Consider the following 17,887-nt stretch of genomic DNA (forward strand, 5'->3'; position numbering starts at 1 on the left):
GTATTTTGGTGCCCACAGGAACTATCTGCAATAGTATGGAGAGGAAATTAAATGGCCAAAATTTGTTGCTGAGAATCCAAGTGATTTTTACAATGTGACTAAAAAGAACCATTCTAATAGAGGAAATGTAGGACTGTCCAATAAGAATTAATTACTTTTTCTCATAACTTACCCAAAGGACTTAAAAGGAACTAAATATAGGGAATCAGCCAGTTACCAAAAAGTTGCCAGACCAATGTTTCCAGTATGTTGTATGACTCATTCTAAGGAAAATAAGCAAACTTTATGTTCACAAATCTTTATTGTATGGTTAAAGAAAATTTACAAATATATGTCCATTTTTAAGGTACTATTATCATCCAGTGAAAGCAGATTCAAGTTTGCATCTCTCAATTCTGCTCTGCTAAGAAAATGTTAACATAATGGAAACCAGAAGATAGCCCCCTGACACTTCTTCACCGGAGATGTGTAAACTCTAGAGTTCTTGCAATCAGCAGGCTACTCCATATTTTTAGCTCAAGAAAATGATGTATTGACAAAAATATTAAATTCTGTTTAATAAACTAGTATGATTATCCAGCATTAAACAGGTCCACATTTTTCCCTCTGTTCAAAACTAGCCTGCATTAAAAAACAAGAGTATGTATAAAATAATTAGAATTATGGCATCAAAAAAATCCAGTTAATTGAGCAATTTTGTCTTCTCTGGAAGATGTGTAGCTGTCCACTATCCTGGCCAGATTTTCATGGTATTTCTCCAAGCCAGACCTCAAGCTGAGGTAGATCTCCTTAAGAGAGGTGGAAGAAAAGATAAGCACATAACATTTTCTAGAAGAGAGAGATAAGATTCCAGGCATATTCATATGCATTACTTTGATAAATCTATCTGTTATTTTTTAAAAGTACAAAGAACAGACATTTGCTAAACCTGTCAAGCCACTTTTATTTAAAAAAATGGTTTTGGGTGAAAGTTTTCACAGAATAGTCTCTTCTCATCCCAACAACACTTGCTCAAGAGCAGAGGTATTTAATTTCTTTAGGCTTGGGAGCTTGACAAACCTCATCAAAGACAACCCTGCTCAGGGTGCATTTTGGCTGGGGGCTGTCAAGGAGTTTTAAGTGGCAAAAGAGGTTCCTTAAGCAACTGCAAGTCATACTGCACACATTTGGTCCCTTCAAACTTTCCTAGCTACAGAAAAAAAAATGCAAAAAGAACTTTGTCCCAAGTGTTTGACTCCATCTATTTTTTTGTGGGCCTCCAGGGCAAGAAATGGGACGCTGATAAGCCATATGAAGCCTTGTGCTACACTTTTTCTATCTTTATTCTAGGGCCATTTAAAGGCTGTACATGGATTGTAAAACCTTAAAAACACCAGCCATTACTACGCTGCATGTCATTCTGGAGCGATATCAAACTGTTGATGTAAATGGAAATTCGTACCAGAGCTGCTAAATCCAATTCTAATGGCACTTACCTGAATCTGATAAATCTGAAATTATATACTGATAACCAGAATATCAGTTCCACCATAGAACTGAGTCAGAAGGTTTGACCACGCATATACATGCACACATCTATGTAGAAGGAACGTGTACCTACTCTGCAGTATCAGAGATAATGAGTTGTCAGGTGAACTTTTTATTGTTGTACTGCATAAGTCCTGTTCAGGTATTACGTTATCTTAAGCACTCAGCAAATGAATGCCTGGATAAGCTCTGCCAATGTCACTCAGATGATACCTGTCCCCTGGAATGATCTGTGCGCTCAGCCTCAATGTCTGCAGGGGGGAGCCAATGAATATACAGCTATATGCATAAGAGCTTTCCTCTCTGCAGATATCATTGCAATGACATTAGCATGCTGGATAACATCATGCCTGAAGGGGCTTTAACAAAAGCCACATCAGTGTGAGGGTCTGCTGCACTCACTCACCTGAGCTTTCACCTTCTCTTTCCCGACATTGTCATTGAGCTGTTGAATGGCACCTTTGAGCCACTTGATTTCTGTGTGCGTTGCTGTCAGTTTTTCACAGACAACTCCTCTCTTCTCTTGAAATTTGTTGCAGTATCTAGAAAACAACTTTACTATTTAGAAGCACATCCCCAAATTTAACATTTAATCTTCTTATGCAGAAAAAGGTAGATTATAAGTATAAAGAAACTGGGGTGTTATGGTTTGCTGTTTAATGGATTGAGGGCATCCTGGTAAGTTCAACTCCTTCTGTGTAATTTGGGATAAAGATTTGAGAGATCAATGGGCCTAGTACACAAAATTTTGGGACAGAAGTCAACCAGCCCTAATTCTCAAGAGCAGACAGGGCTGGAATATGGAGCAAGTTCCTTCCACTTCACTCTATGTAGTGGGGTGAGTGGGAGAAAAAAAAGAGAATGCCTGGGATTTGAGAAGGAATATTTCTGCTTAACAAATCCATCATATCTTACTGATCAACTCCAGGAAGTATCAGTGGCAGTAATGGATAGCTTTTCAGTCTCTTAGTAATGTTCTTTGAATACAGCACTACCCATCTGTTGTAAATGTTGTCATGTGCATTTATTGGGGACAAGTCTGTCTAGGAACAAGCATAATTTTCCCTTTTGCTTAAGAACTACTGTGTTCCTTTGGGATCCAAACCCTAATTTCCCAACAGACCTTGAGGTGTTTGATAACGAGAATTGACAGTGAAATTATGAATGATTCAGGAATGGCAAATAGATTTTATTAAAGTCTTTGTCATGAAGTTATTCCACTGTGACTTTTCCCAGGGAGCTAAAAGGAAAAAAAAAGCATTAAATTTGAACTACACCGAAAGGTTTGTCTATTTTCCAGAAGGCAGTGTGTTTTAGTGTGTTTTCTTCAGATTTCTAATTTTGAATTGCATCAAGAGGTCCTAGCAGAACAAGCAGAATTGAACAACAACTTAAATACCAGTAATTCATACTTAGTTATTGACTGTTTCTGAAGTTCAGTATCCTCACGTATCTTTTTAAGTTTTATTTCAACAGCAGCAAGTTTTTCACGTTTAACGGTGACTAATCTCTTCAATGACATTTCCTCCGTCTTAGCATTCTTGAATCCACTTTTGCTATTCTCAACCTGGTCCTCTAAAGTTCGGATCTGAAAAGCAAATGTTTTGGAAGAAATGGAAGTAGTAGATATATAAACATGTCACTAATTAGGGAAAATACCACTTAAAATGCTACAGGGCTAAACAAACACAATGTCTGGACAATCCAAATATGGTAAGCCAATTTATTTTGTGAAGAAAGCTTTTTTAAAAAGTGTAATGTTTACATAACCACATTGCAAAGAGAAAACAATGTAGAGTATACAGAGATATACAATATTATTGTTTCCCTAAGGTTTCAAAGACTGCTTTTCAAATGTTTTGTTGAGTTGTTCTATTATGGGTTGTTAAAGAAATGAACACTATTCTGCTCATACCAGACTGGCTTGACATTAAATGAGCTATTTATGCAATATGCAGTTCACTGCATTGTGGAAGGGTATCTATTACCTTGCTAGGTCTGTTTGAATGAGTTGCTGCTAGTAAAACTGGGGGTCTCAGGCAAAATCTTACTCTCCCTCAATGTATCTTAAATATGATTTTGCCTTCCAGTGCATTTCCTGCAGAGAGATGGTCAGGATTTTTTCCCAGTTCAGATTTATTTTATTATTGATTTTATCAAATTTATACACTGCCCATCTCACTATGCAAGTGACTCTGGGTGGTTTAAAATAAAAGGTCATAAAAAACCATTATAAAAAGTACAAAAAATACGAAGTTAAAAGGTGGAGACAGCGTTCTCAAACCACCAACCACCCCCAGGGCTGCCTACCACTACTGGATCCCCAAGCCAGATGGCAGAGCTAGCTCTTAATGCTCTTCCGGAAGGCAAGAAGAGTGGGGACCAACCTCACCTCAGAGGGCAAGATGTTCCAAAGGGTGGGGGCAATGGCAGAAAAGACCCTCTTCCTAGATCCCACCAGCTGAAATTCTTAACTGACAGGGTCTGTAAAATGCCCTTCTTGCCAGACCGGTGGGATGGGTCAATGTGATGGGACGGTTCCTCAGGTAACCTGGGCCCATGCCATGAAGGCTTTAAAGGTCATAACCAACACCTTGAATTGGACCCAGAAGTACACTGGCACCCAATGCAGCTCATGCAGCAGAGATGTTACATGCGCAGCCCTAGATGTACCATAATTGCCCGCACTGCCACATTCTACACCATCTGCAGCTTCCAGATAGTTTTCAAGGGTATATAGAGCACATTGCAGTAGTCCATACAAGAGATGACAGGGCATAAGTGACTGAGAGAAGGGCTTCCCAATCCAGGAAAGGGTGCAACTGGCTTATAACATGAAATTTAATTTAATTTAATTTAATCTAATCCAAATTGAGAAAAATGGGGATAGGTAATGGGTTTCTAATACTTCCCTCTCATTTGAAGAGGAACTTGACAAACTTCAGCAAAGAATATTCCTTCATTTCTCCTTTTATATATAAAAAAGCATCACATTACAGCTATTACTTTGAAACAAGGGAGCAACAAATTTCCTGTTTCCTTTATGAACCTTCTGTCTAACTCTACTCAACACACCATTTATTTCAGGCTACGTTCTATCAAGAAGAATGAGTACCTCAAAATATTTGATCAACAATAGTTCCACAGATGATATTACATTTGAATAGCACAAACCTCAGCCAATATATTCGAAAGCTTATCCACATTTGCTCCTTGTGTTTGCATTTTCTTTTGGTACAGTTGGACCTCAAGTTGACACGATGGAAACATCTCTACCAAGTCTCTATAAGCTTCATACTTCTCAATTACTTCTTGCTTTATTAAAAAAAACAGAATTGAGGAGAATGGTAGAGGTAGAGTTGCAACACTCACAATATACCTATAGCTACATGAAACTGTCTAATCAGTCTTGTGTTCTGAATCTCAAGTACTATCACTGTCAGCAATTCCTTTCTTCTGATCTTAACTGTTACATGTTAGCTTATTTCTTGATTTAATGAATTTTCAGACACCGAACAATGTTTCACATCTGAATCATTTGTGATTTCATAATCCTTTTTTTCAATTTTGTCAGGATAAAAAATGCTTCAGAAAAAAAAAATTCCTGAGTTTTTCTCTACAGAGATTCATTAAAATTTCTGTGCTGCACAAGATACATTTCTGCCTCCAGGAATGGCTATTATTCTACTCCATGATGTGACAACTCTTGCTTCTCTGCCAGTGCCTCTCCGTTTTTCCCAGACATACCTGTTACTGGCACCCCACCTTCTAGATCTGTCCTTGACTCTTACAACTACAACCCTGCACTGGATTCTTGGATCTCTGGCTCCCTGTATTCTCCGCTTCAACCGGAAGTGGGTGTTCCCTGGCTTCAAGGCAAGACTTCACCTGTCCTGTATTTCTCCCAGATCTTGTGTACAAACTGTTCAGTTTGAGCATTCTATCTGCCTGCTTAGTTGTTTGACTTACAAATCTTGTATTAAATGAGCTGCAAACTTGCTACTGATTGCTGGCTCTGTAACAGGACAAACAGTAGGCCACAGAAGAATGGAAAGTGGGGGTTCATCTCCTTTCAATAATTTGTGGGGGATGCCTTTGAGTCAATGTAGGTTTCTGGAAACTTCTGCAGTTTTCTGGGCAAAATTTGCCATTGCCTTCTCCTGGGGTTGAGAGAGAATGACTGGCCCAAGGTCACCCAGCTGGTTTCTAGCCTAGTGTTGTAACTACTACACCAAACTGGATCTCTTTAATAATTATAGTATAGTAGAAAATCTTGGTGTCAGTACTGAGTGCTCATTATGAGAAGGGGAGTTTGCTCTATGAGAACAATGATCGACTGACTATATACCATCAAGTCAGTATCAACTCTTAGCAATCATATTTTCTCCCTGACAATCTGTCCCTAACTTGGTCCTTCAGGTTTTATGAGAACAATGGGAATCCGAATTCCCATTACGCAGAAATGAAAGAATATACCAAATGCACAAATACAAATGCAGAGAATGGAGACCTGCCAGGACCAAAAGCAATGGAAACACTGGCTGCTGGAACCTAAGTGACGTTATGTTAGGATCTATTGGTGCATGTCAGTGTGAAGCTGGCAATGGGGGTGAAGAGCTAGGACCTAAGAATATTTCTGAGCTACAAGAGTTCTGCAAGAAAAAAAATTGTTTTATTATATTTTATTTTTTTTGAAGAAATATATTTTTCAGTTTTGGATCACTAAGGATTGTAAACTTTCATTATCCCCCGCAAATACTAGAGGGATTAAAAAACAAACAAACAAATCTCAACTATTCACTGCAAGGATGTAGCAAAATTGCCCTGCCACTCTATTTTAAACATTTGGTGAAACAGTAGTGTGGTGCTCTGGTGCCTCAACCTCAAGCAGGAGAGGAAAGAGCCTAGGCATCGGGATGTAAGAGATCTTGGCAACAGAGAACAGACTGTCCCCAGCCTCCAGCACTGTTGTCACAAACCTGTCTTCACAACAGTTCCCTCTGTGGTGTTCCTGAGCTGGAAGTAAACTGGTTCAAATGCTGAAACGCTAAATACTTTGGGAACTATGGTTTGGGAGCACCACCAATCCTGCATTATGGCAGAATGCCTGCGGGGACGTGCATTTAAATATTTCCTTAGAAAAGCTAGAACCAAGTTGAGACAGTTGTCAAATTTTGCACTTCTGGTACATGTTTGTACTGGCTTTCATTATTATAACAAATTTGTAAGATCCAATTAGCTGTATTAATTTGAAATATATATATATTCTGAACAGTTTCTTAATTTTAGGAATCCATAGAAGCTGAAGCTATGGGAGGCAAATCTGACAAATGTTGATTTTGCTCAGTTACCAATCTTAATTCCTGCTGATAAAATATAAAATGAAACAAAAAAATCTCCATAACATTAAGATTCACCTTGTCTTTTTTAATCTTCTGCAGTGTCTGCTTCAGCCGTTCTCTGCAATTAGTCAGTTCCTCTGGTGATTCTGTAATCCTGGACTTCAGCTGCTCTTGTTCTTCTTTTAGATAACAGATTGCCAATTTCAGGTCATTCTATTTAATGAGAACACAAACCTTTTTAATCTTAATGCTTTCAGTAGTTTCAAACCATTTGATTATAAAATCTTAAGCAGGTAAATCTTCAAGATTCTGTATATTCTGGAGAGAAGGAAGAAGAGCCCAACACACAGCCATTTATTTGTTTTTTTTAAATTTATGAATCTAGAATTTACTAAAAGAAAAATGAGTAAATTGCAAGACTGTTAATTTCCCTAGAGAATATACAACGTAACATGCATAAAATAGATAGCAGTATAATTCTCTATTTGGCCAGATTTAAGACTACACTTCCATTGCACTGCACTGTTTTATATTTAAATTCTATGTCAATATGTACTTTCTATACAGATTGAGGGGTTGGAAAGTATCAATTACTCTTCATTCATCCTTGTGCTCTGCATCATTGCGGTCTCTCGTTTCCTTTTCTTAATGGACTTGGAGATTGCAGCACACATTTCAAAATGCATAAAAGACTCTACGGAGGCTGGCCTCCAAGCTTACATGCATGTATGAGCTATGTTCATGCTCTTGTGTATTGTTTTTTAAACAGAAGTGTTTATAGCAGCCTTTCTCAACCTTTTGACCCTGGAGGAACTCTTGAAATATTTTTCAGGCCTTGGACTTCCAGTGGGGACATGGCAGACTGAATAGCTGTGCCTGTGGGCTTAGCTGACAATGTGGCAATTTTTTCAGGCTCAGGCAGGTTTTCCTGAAGCCCAGGAGTGTTCTCCAGATAAAGGAAACACCTGGAATCACCCCATCTGTCCTACAGATGGCTGCTGCATTTTTATGGCCAAAAATTTCAAAGAAAAACATCCAAGCCCAGATACATTTTGCAAAAACCTACATCAAGTCTGTGTAATGATTGCCTTATCCCAACGAAGTGAGTCTCACCAGAGTTTAGTGAATAAAACTGATTTATTGAAAGGATAGTATGCAAATATGAAGAAAGCTGAGAATAAGCAAAAGCGCGCCAAATACAAACTAAAAACCCTCGCCTCCAAACCGATCCCGCCCCCACCCTAACATCGCAACCACCCCCTCCCAGCATCGGCAAGCGTCACACATCGGCCTGGGAAAGTAACCTTGAAAACATGTCATAACCCAAACACACATTCCTTCAGGGTAACGCAAAAATAACAACCTGGCAGGGGTGGAATTCCCCACCCCGCAGGCGATAGACACGGATCAGAAACATGACATGCGAAACGTTACGATGTATGCAAACCGTTGGAACGATGAACATGACATACCGCCCCCCTTAAAGCAAAGAAATGACCTCACGGAGCAGGCTTAGCGGGATAAGCTGTGTGGAAATGGGTAACTAGAATAGGGGAGTGAACATCATGGGCAGCAACCCACTCAGGATGAGGGAAATGTTTCCAGCGAACCAGGTATTGTAAGACAGAATGACATCGTCGGGAATCCAGGATTTCTCGGACTTCAAAGTGTTGTTGACCATCAATCATGATAGGTGCAGGGGGTGGAGGTTGTGGATGCCAGCGGGCTGATTCGTGGAAAGGCTTAAGCAGGCTGCAATGAAAGACAGGGTGTAAACGTTTAAGATTGGCAGGCAAATCTAATTTAAAAGTAACAGGATTAATTTGAGCAATAATAGGAAAAGGACCAATAAACTTAGGTGCCAACTTTTTTGATGGTTGCGTAGACTTGATAAATTTGGTGGAAAGATACACCTTATCCCCCACTTGGAAGAGTGGCGAGGTGGATCGCTTGGAATCTGCATGTCGTTTGTAAGTGGCTTGAGCATCAGCAAGCGCCCGTTGTATTGTTGGCCAGGCAGCTGCCAGATGTGTAGCCCAATCAGCAGGTGAAGATGGGGGGGAGGCTGGCTGAGGCAGTTCTGGGATCGGGACAAAGTCACGGCCAAAAACGGTATGGAATGGCACCTGGCCAGTGCTTTGATGAACAGCATTGTTGTAGGCAACTTCTGCAAATGGTAGGAGGTCAACCCAATCATCTTGCTGATAACTGACAAAAGCACGCAGACATTGTTCAAGGGTAGAATTGACCGCCTCCGTATTTCCGTCAGTCTCTGGATGTGACGCAGTGGACAATGCTTGGTTAGTACCCAGTAATTTCATAAATTCCCGCCAAAACGTGGACGTGAATTGTGTACCTCTGTCCGTCACCAAGCGGGCGGGGCATCCGTGAATCTTGTACACGTGTACAATGAAGAGGCAGGCCAACTGTTGTGCAGATGGAATGGAGGTACATGGGATGAAATGGGCTTGTTTAGAGAAAAAATCTTTCACCACCCAAATAACAGTTTTCCTCTGGCTAGGAGGTAAATCAACAATGAAGTCCATAGAGATCTCTTCCCACGGGCAGGAAGGATTAGCCACTGGTTGTAACAAGCCCTGGGGCTTTCCCACTTTTCGTTTAGAAGCAGCACATACTGGGCAGGAATTGACATATTCTTTGATGTCGCGCCGGAGCGTTGGCCACCAGAATTGGCGTCTAACCAGATGAAGGGTCTTTCCAAACCCAAAATGTCCAGCCATTCTGTCATCATGGGATCGGGACAGAATGGTTTTGTGTAGCGTCTCAGGTACATAGAGACAATCATGCTTCCATGCAAAAGCTTGTTTAAAAGTAACTTCGTTGAGGTTTGCTTGCAACCAAGTGTCAGTTTTCAGCTCGGAAAGAAACTGTTGTTGCAAGTCTGAGGGAAGAGGCAACCGAGGTGAAACTGAAGCGTCTTAACGTTGCGCTCGGGTTTGGCTGCGAGTCACAGCTGCCAGACTCATTTGGGGCTCTGTCCAGAGAGTTCCTACAAGATCTGGCACCATATTGGCATCCTGAGGCTGGTGCAAAAGTGCATCAGCCAGGAAGTTGGTTTTTCCAGGTATAAATTTCAGTTTAAAGTCAAAACGACTAAAGAATTGAGCCCACCTAATTTGTTTTGGGCTCAGTTTACGAGAGGCTGTCAGTGCCTCCAGGTTTTTATGATCAGTCCAAACTTCGAATGGGTGGGTAGCCCCCTCCAATAAGTGACGCCAGCTTTCCAAAGCAGCTTTGACAGCAAAAGCCTCTTTCTCCCAAACGTGCCATCTCCTCTCCGCCTCTGAAAATTTACGGGAGAGGTAAGCACATGGCTTTAACTGTTCGAGGTTGTCCCTTTGCATTAACAGAGCTTTGCATTAACCTGTACCACAAATGGTTTGTCAGGATCAGGATGCTACAGAATGGGTTCGGACGTAAATAGCTGTTTAAGGGTCTGAAAAGCCCTCTGGCATGCGGGTGTCCATTTCAGCAGCGCTCCTGGATTTCTCACCCTCCGTGTGTCCCCCAAACCTTTAGTTTTGAGTAACTCAGTGAGGGGTAGCGCAATTTCCGCGAACCCCTGGATGAAGGGCCGATAAAAATTCGCAAATCCAAGGAGACTTTGGAGCTGCTTACGCGTGCATGGCGGCTCCCATGCCAAAATGGCTTCAATTTTAGCGGGATCCATTTCAATTCCCTTATCGGAAATCCTATAGCCCAGGTAATGAATTTGCGACTTATGAAAAGCACATTTTGATAGTGTAGCATACAATTCTGCCTTCCTCAGTTTGCTCAGAACTTGTCTGACTAGATATACATGTTCCTCCATCGTTTCAGTATATATTAAAACATCATCTAAATATACCAATACCCCTTTAAATAGGTGGTCATGCAAGACCTCATTGATAAGTTGCATAAAAGCCCCTGGCGCCCCCGCCAGCCCAAATGGTAGTACTTTATATTGAAAAGCACCCAAAGGACAATTAAACGCAGTTTTCCATTCATCCCCGTCCCGTATGCGAATACGGAAATATGCCTCCCTCAAGTCCAGTTTTGAGATTATTTTCCCCTTTGCCAGATGTGTTAGCATGTTCTTTATCAGGGGCAAAGGATATTTATTTAATATCGATACTGCATTGAGCTCACGGATATCTGTACACAGTCTCAAAGTGCCATCCTTCTTTGGTCGAAACAGTACAGGTGCGCCCACTGGAGAGCTGGCCGGTTCAATGAAACCCCTAGCTAGATTTTTGTCAATGAACTCTCGTAGTGTTCCCAGCTCTTTCTGGGTCATAGAATAAATTTTTGGACTAGGCAATTTTACATTAGGAACAAATTCTATGGCACAGTCAGTTTTGCAATGAGGCGGCAGCCGGTCCGCCTCTTTTTCGCCAAACACATCTGCAAAGTCCTGGTAATGCTCCGGCAGCCCTTCCAACGGCTCGAGGACTTGCAGAGAAGTGGTCGCTACCCGTCCCACCTCGTTGTCGTCTAGTTGGTCTTTCGCAGGGGCTTTATAAAATCCATCTGCGAACGTCACCGTTCAATGCACCCAGTTAATGGAGGGATTTTGCCGTACAAACCAGGGCATCCCCAAGATGACCAAAGGTCCCCCTACCGGTGCCACAATAAACAGTAATTTTTCCCAATGGCTGCCCATTTGCAAAGCAACCATCCCGGTAGAGTGGGTAACTGGTTTCCCCCCTGCCATTGTCCCGTCCAACTGGGTAAAGATCATCGGCCGCTTTAAAGGGAACGTGGGTAACCCCAACGCAGTAACCACGTCGGGGTGCATCAAGGACTGTGAACACCCCGAATCAATCATGGTCCACAGTTCTATGGTTCGGGTGCTGGACCCCAACTTCACTCTAACGGTCAGGGTCGGGAAATCCCCACTCACCGAAACATGGTTGCGCCCATCTTCTTCTTCTTCCACCTGCCCCACGGCGCCCTTCAAAGCAGGTGGCTGGCGTTTCCCGCCGGCTCATCGATCTCCTGTCCCCTCTCCTCTCCAAAGAAGGGGCTGCTGTCATTCCACCTCAGTCAGGACGGCTTTCATCTTCCTTGGTAGGGATGGCGATTTCCCAGCCAGTTTAGCTGGGCAATCCTCAGCTCGTCTTTTTGGGCACGCCGCCGCCCGGTGGCCTTCCTTCCCGCAGCGCAGACATTGCCCTTTAGCAAAGCGACGCTCCCTCTCCTCTTCCCACGCACGCTGGCTGGGTCGACCCGAAGAGATCGGAGCCCGGGCGCTTTTGATGGTTTTGCCTTGCTTCACCGCCTTACGATGTGCGAAGGTTTCCAGGGCGTTTTCAGCGCTGCCCGCTAGTTGAATCCACCCATACAAAGTCTTTGGGTCATCACGCCTCAGAGCCCACCAAAGGACCTCAGTTTCCAGCCCATCTTTAAACAGCTCTACTAGGGTGGACTGGGACCAATCCTCAACTTTTCCAGCCAGTGCTTTGAATTCTAACGCGTAGTCTGCCACTGAAAGCGACCCTTGGGCCAGATTCTTCAGAGCCCGTTTCGCCCTTTCTTGTGCCAGAGGGTCCTCAAAGTGTTGTTTTAGCGCCCACAGGAACTCCTCGAAGTCCTCTAGCTCTGGGGCCTCTGCTTGACACAGCTGGACGTACCAATCCGCCGCCCTCCCCTTCAGCCTATTAGCAATGGCATTGATTTTCCCCCTCTCAGAGCGGAAGCTCTGCTCCCAATCCTCCATGTAGCTATTAGCATTGATAATGAAGACAGACAGCTTCGTAGGATCGCCGTCAAACTTCACAGGAAAGGGGGGGGGGTCTCGCCGCCTCCAGCCGTTCGGCTGTTCCAGTCATGCCTAGGGTCCTCCTCCCTGTCGTTGACTGTCGGAACCGAGTCCGACCTCTTCTCCGCAGAGATGGGGGTGGTGACTCCGGGTTAGCGCTCTGATCCCTAGCGCCCTTTCGTCTTCCCTCAGCTGACCCCGACTTCCCACAGTTTTCCCTTAGCATTACTGCCAAAGACTCCAACTTCTCCTCCAAAGCCTTCATTCGCGTGGGGGTGACCGATTCTTCAGCCGCACCGGTTACCACTACCACTGTAGGGGACAACGGAGGTCCTGGTTTCCGGACCTCTTGGGCGTCCCCTACAGCGGAGTCCTCGTCCTCGTCCCCCGTTCTATATTTGGCCCCTGACGTGCCCATCATTTCCGATGTTACCACCTGCTCGCCGGGTTGTAGCCTCAGCTGTTCTCGGCGGGCCGCCCTCTCCGCGCAGGCACTCCAGGCCACCCGCACCATCGTGGTGTCCGGTTCCTCTTCAATCCACTCGGCTTCTCGTAGTAGAGACATCGCTAGCGCTCCCCGTCACAGGTAACCTGGCTAGGGGCTAGCGGGGTAGATTTCTTTGATGATTCTCAGCTTTATGTAATGATTGCCTTATCCCAACGAAGTCAGTCTCATCAGAGTTTAGTGAATAAAACTGATTTATTGAAAGGATAGTATGCAAATACGAAGAAAGCTGAGAATAAGCAAAAGCGCGCCAAATACAAACTAAAAACCCTCGCCTCCAAACCGATCCCGCCCCCACCCTAACATCGCAACCACCCCCTCCCAGCATCGGCAAGCGTCACACATCAGCCTGGGAAAGTAACCTTGAAAACATGTCATAACCCAAACACACATTCCTTCAGGGTAACGCAAAAATAACCTGGCAGGCGATAGACACGGATCAGAAACATGACATGCGAAATGTTACGATGTATGCAAACCATTGGAACGATGAACATGACAGTCTGACAAAAGCACGTGGGAAAATGTGTTATGGTCTGATGAGACCAAGGTTGAACTTTTTGGCCATAATTCCAAAAAGTATATTAGTCAAGGTGGAGGGAATTATGAACAGTTCCAAATATCAGTCAATTCTGGCACAAAACCTTCAGGCCTCTGCTAAAATGCTGAAGATGAAGAGGAACTTCACCTGTCAACACGACAATGACCCAAAGCATACCTCCAAATCAATAGAAAAATGGCTTCATCAGAAGGTCAAAGTTTTGGAATGGCCCAGCCAGAGCCCGGACCTGAATCCAACTGAAAATCTGTGGGGTAACCTGAAGAGGGCTATGCCCAGGAGATGCCCTCACTATCTGACAGATTTGGAGCACTTCTGCAAGGAAGAGTGTGTTGGTATTTCAGGTTGTTATTAAGGAGTAAGGTTACTATGGTAACAAATCACTCTGGCAGGGTGAACAGGTCAAACTTAAGTATCCTCAGTTTGGGTGTGAAAAGAATGACCATACAAGGAAATTGCCTGGAAGGAGCTTGCCTGGGCTTGTTAGTTTCAGTTTCCTTTGTAGCCCCTCCTTCCAGTCCTCTCTGAGCATGTGCACACACATGAGCTGGTAAATATGTTTTTGTGCTTTCTGTAAATACATTTATTTTTATAGAAATGCCTGGTGTGTATTTTTTCTGATCTCTCGGGCCAAACGCTTTCCAGCACACTCTGACAGAGTGGGCGAAGATTCCCAAGGCAAGATGTGCCACACTGATAGACTCCTACCCCAAAAGACTGAATGCTGCCATAAAATCAAAAGGTGCTTCAACAAAGCATTAGCTTAAGGGTGTGCACACTTATGCAACCACATTATTCTAGTTTTTTATTTTTATTTTTTCACCCTAAAAGATCTCACTTTGTACAGCTTGTATGTTATATTACAGGTGGAAACAATTCTGAAGTGATTTATCTTGGTCTGATTTATCTCAAAAACCTGGCATTTTAACAGGGGTGTGTAGACTATCTATCTATCTATCTATCTATCTACCTACCTACCTACCTATCTATAGGCTGTGGGTGTCTGGATGGGGAACAACAGGCTTCAGCTGAACCCTGGTAAGGAGGAGTGGCTGTGGGTTAATGGCTTCTCTGCTTCCGGGAAATTGTCATCTTTAGTTCTGGATGGGGTTGCACTACCCCATTCAGACCCGGTGCGTAACTTGGGGGTCCTCCTGGACTCACGACTCCTGCTCGAAGAGCAGGTGGCAGTTGTGGCCAGGAGGGCCTTTGCTCAACTTTAGGTTGTACGCCAGTTATGCCCGTTCCTGGAGCGAGAAGCCCTCTGAACAGTCACTCATGTCCTGGCCATCTCCCATATAGACTACTACAATGAGCTCTACATGGGGCTACCCTTGAAGAGTATCTGGAAGCTTCAGCTAGTCCAGAATGCAGCCGCGGGGGCTATTCTTGGCGCCCCTAGATCAGCACATGTAACACCTTTGCTGCGTGAGCTGCAGTGGGTGCCAGTTTGTTTCCAGGTCCAATTCAAGGTTTTGGTTATGATCTTTAAAGCCCTACATGGCATGGGGCCAGGTTACCTGAGGGACCGTCTCATCCCCTTAACATCAACCCATCCTACCCGGTCATGCAGAGAGGACATGCTGCGAATCACGCCAGTTAGGGAATTCCATCTGGCAGGGTCCAGGAGGTGCACTTTCTCTGCAGTGGCACCTGCCCTTTGGAACATTCTGCCCTCGGAGGTAAGGAAAGCCCCCTCACTCCCAGAAGAACTTGAAAACCTGGTTCTGCCGCCTTGCCTGGGGTGGGAGAGGCAACAGCTTGTCTTGGGGGTGGCTAGCACCACAGATCTCTCCCCACCGAATAAGAACTTCGCCCCTTGGGTTTGGTATTTATTTTATTCTTATTTATTGGTTTATATATTGTAATTTACATCTTATGATTTTAATTCTGATTTTATTGAAAACTGCCCATAGTCCCCCTCTCTTGGGGGAGATGGGCAGTAATAGAAGTTTGAAAAATAAATACACACACAAACATATGTATATTTACAGTACATACATACACACACACACACACTGTGTGTATGTGTGTGTTTGTATATATACTAGTATGTGTACCCTAAGAGAGGCTTTCTACTGCGAGAAGCTGGCTCTCTTGGTGCTTATTGTTATTTTTGGGATTACTTTTTTTTATTTTTATTTTTTAAGTTTTGGACTTCGTTTTCCTTTGAAATACTAAGGATTGAGAGAAAATAATTGTCTTCCTGTTATTATTTTTGTACTAAATTTGAAGATATTAGCATTTTCCTACATGTTGAATCAGCTGGTTTGAACTTTCAGCTTTCTGCTTCTACTTTCCCTTGGGAACTGTCTGCTTATCTCACTTTCACTTTGTGTAAACACACTCTGGAACTTTTCCCTATCTTCAGCTTTCACTGGTTACGCTCCTAGGGGGCACCATAATCTACTGTTTGAGACATGGAAGATCTTAAACAGATTTTTTTGGACTTCCACCAAAATTTTAAACAGATTCTTTCTGACCCCTATCAAAATATTATGCAAGACATTCAGGACATTGTGGAAAATAAAAGGTCTAAAATGTGTCATCTGGTTGGGGATGTAGTGGATGAAACTGAGGAACTTAACAGTGATAGAAAAAAATTTTCTAAGAGTGAGATCAGGATTTCTATTGGGATGCTGAATGTGGACTGGATAATGGAGTTGGAGAAATTTAAGGGAGAGCGAGCTGCAAGCAATAAGAGAAATTGACTCTGGTGGAATGCCATGAAAAAGAAGGGGTCATTATGTATGGGAGGTTTTCTGAAGAGAAGCTGGAATTTTTGAGGGGGGCAGTTGGGCTGTTCAATTTTTTAAAGAAAAAAGCTCTGCATATTGTGGGGATATGCAAATGCTCTGGTTTATTTTGAAGTGGGACAAGGGTTAAAGAATGTTTACCTGAATTGCTTTTTGTATTTGGTTGATGTTATTAGTTTTTAAGGATTTGGATTAAGATTAGGGTTAACAAAAAGTTTATGTGGATGGCTTTGGGTTTATTAAGATTAAAATTGTTGTACTATTAAGTATAATGGCAGACAATTTATGTGCTTTTTAGTTTTTTATTATAGTAGACAGAAATGTACAGAATAGGAGGAGGAAGGGAATAATAACTGCTGTCTTTTGGGGGGAGAATAGCTGTTTAGGAGGTTTATATGATTTTTTTTCTTTATTTTACTATAAGGGGAGGGAGTACCTGTACTTAATGATTTTTATAATGTGCCAAAGTGGAATGATTTATAGAAATAATGTGGTTTTGGTTTAATAACCGCTGAGCTGTCGATCGGAAGGTCGGCGGTTCGAAACCGCGCGGCGGGGTGAGCTCCCGTTGCTCGTCCCAGCTTCTGCACACCAAGCAGTTCGAAAACATGCAAATGTGAGTAGATTAATTGGTACCGCTTCGGCGGGAAGGTAACGGCGTTCCGTGAGTCATGCTGGCCACATGACCCGGAAGTGTCCTATGGACAACGCCGGCTCCAAGGCTTTGAAACGGAGATGAGCACCGCCCCCTAGAGTCGGACACGACTGGACTTTACGTCAAGGGAAACCTTTACCTTTACCTTTAAGAGATTATGGAAAAATTTTGTATATCCTTGCTGTTAAAAGTCAGAAGTCACATCCTTCTGTAATGTTGAAAAAAAAAAATTCTCTTGTGTTTTCACATCTTTTTAGTATTTTTTTTTTAGTTTTTTTTTGTAGCTTTTATCTTTGTCTTGAAACTTAATAAAATTCTTATTAAAAAAAATATTTTTCAGGCCTTGGGGAACCCCTTGCACATTCAGGCTCAAATATAAACAAGTTACAAAAGTATTATATTCGTTTCATGTGTAGGCCTGTCTGTATGCATTAACAGTGTTCTTAAACTAAAAATAATGAACCTTACCTCTTTAAAGTGGAGTTGTCCAAATTTGAAATAATTTTTTAAATAAATCGTGATCTCCCCGGGAATCCCTGGTGACCTCTCCTGGAACCCTAGGGTGCCATGGAACCCTGGTTGAGAAACCCTGGTTTACAGAGAGGCTGGATGGCCATCTGTTATGAATGCCAATAGTGAATTTGAGCAAAGGGTTGGACTAAGTAACCTCCAAGGTCACTTCCAATATTCTATGGTGATGCTGTCAATGGTACATTTTGTCTATAATGGTTTGACATGTTTGCTGCAGGTTTTCTTCCTTCCAGTGTTAAAGGAAGATCTGT

General features: G+C 42.8%; 1 protein-coding gene across 1 annotated transcript in view; it reads right to left on the minus strand.

Moving 5' to 3' along the window:
- Nucleotides 1–282: 282 nt before the first annotated feature.
- Nucleotides 283–17,887, minus strand: part of NUF2 (NUF2 component of NDC80 kinetochore complex) — a 46,756-nt gene continuing 29,151 nt past the window's right edge. Inside the window, exons 9-13 of the mRNA XM_063300178.1 lie at nt 6,945–7,082; nt 4,702–4,842; nt 2,940–3,115; nt 1,934–2,069; nt 283–788 (exon numbers count right to left, since the gene is read on the minus strand). Of these exons, the coding sequence (XP_063156248.1) occupies nt 669–788; nt 1,934–2,069; nt 2,940–3,115; nt 4,702–4,842; nt 6,945–7,082 (711 nt within the window). The 3' untranslated portion in view covers nt 283–668. The remainder of the gene's footprint in view (nt 789–1,933; nt 2,070–2,939; nt 3,116–4,701; nt 4,843–6,944; nt 7,083–17,887) is intronic.

This window comes from Candoia aspera, chromosome 3, assembly GCF_035149785.1.
Source record: "Candoia aspera isolate rCanAsp1 chromosome 3, rCanAsp1.hap2, whole genome shotgun sequence".
In the NCBI taxonomy this organism is placed as follows: domain Eukaryota; kingdom Metazoa; phylum Chordata; class Lepidosauria; order Squamata; family Boidae; genus Candoia; species Candoia aspera.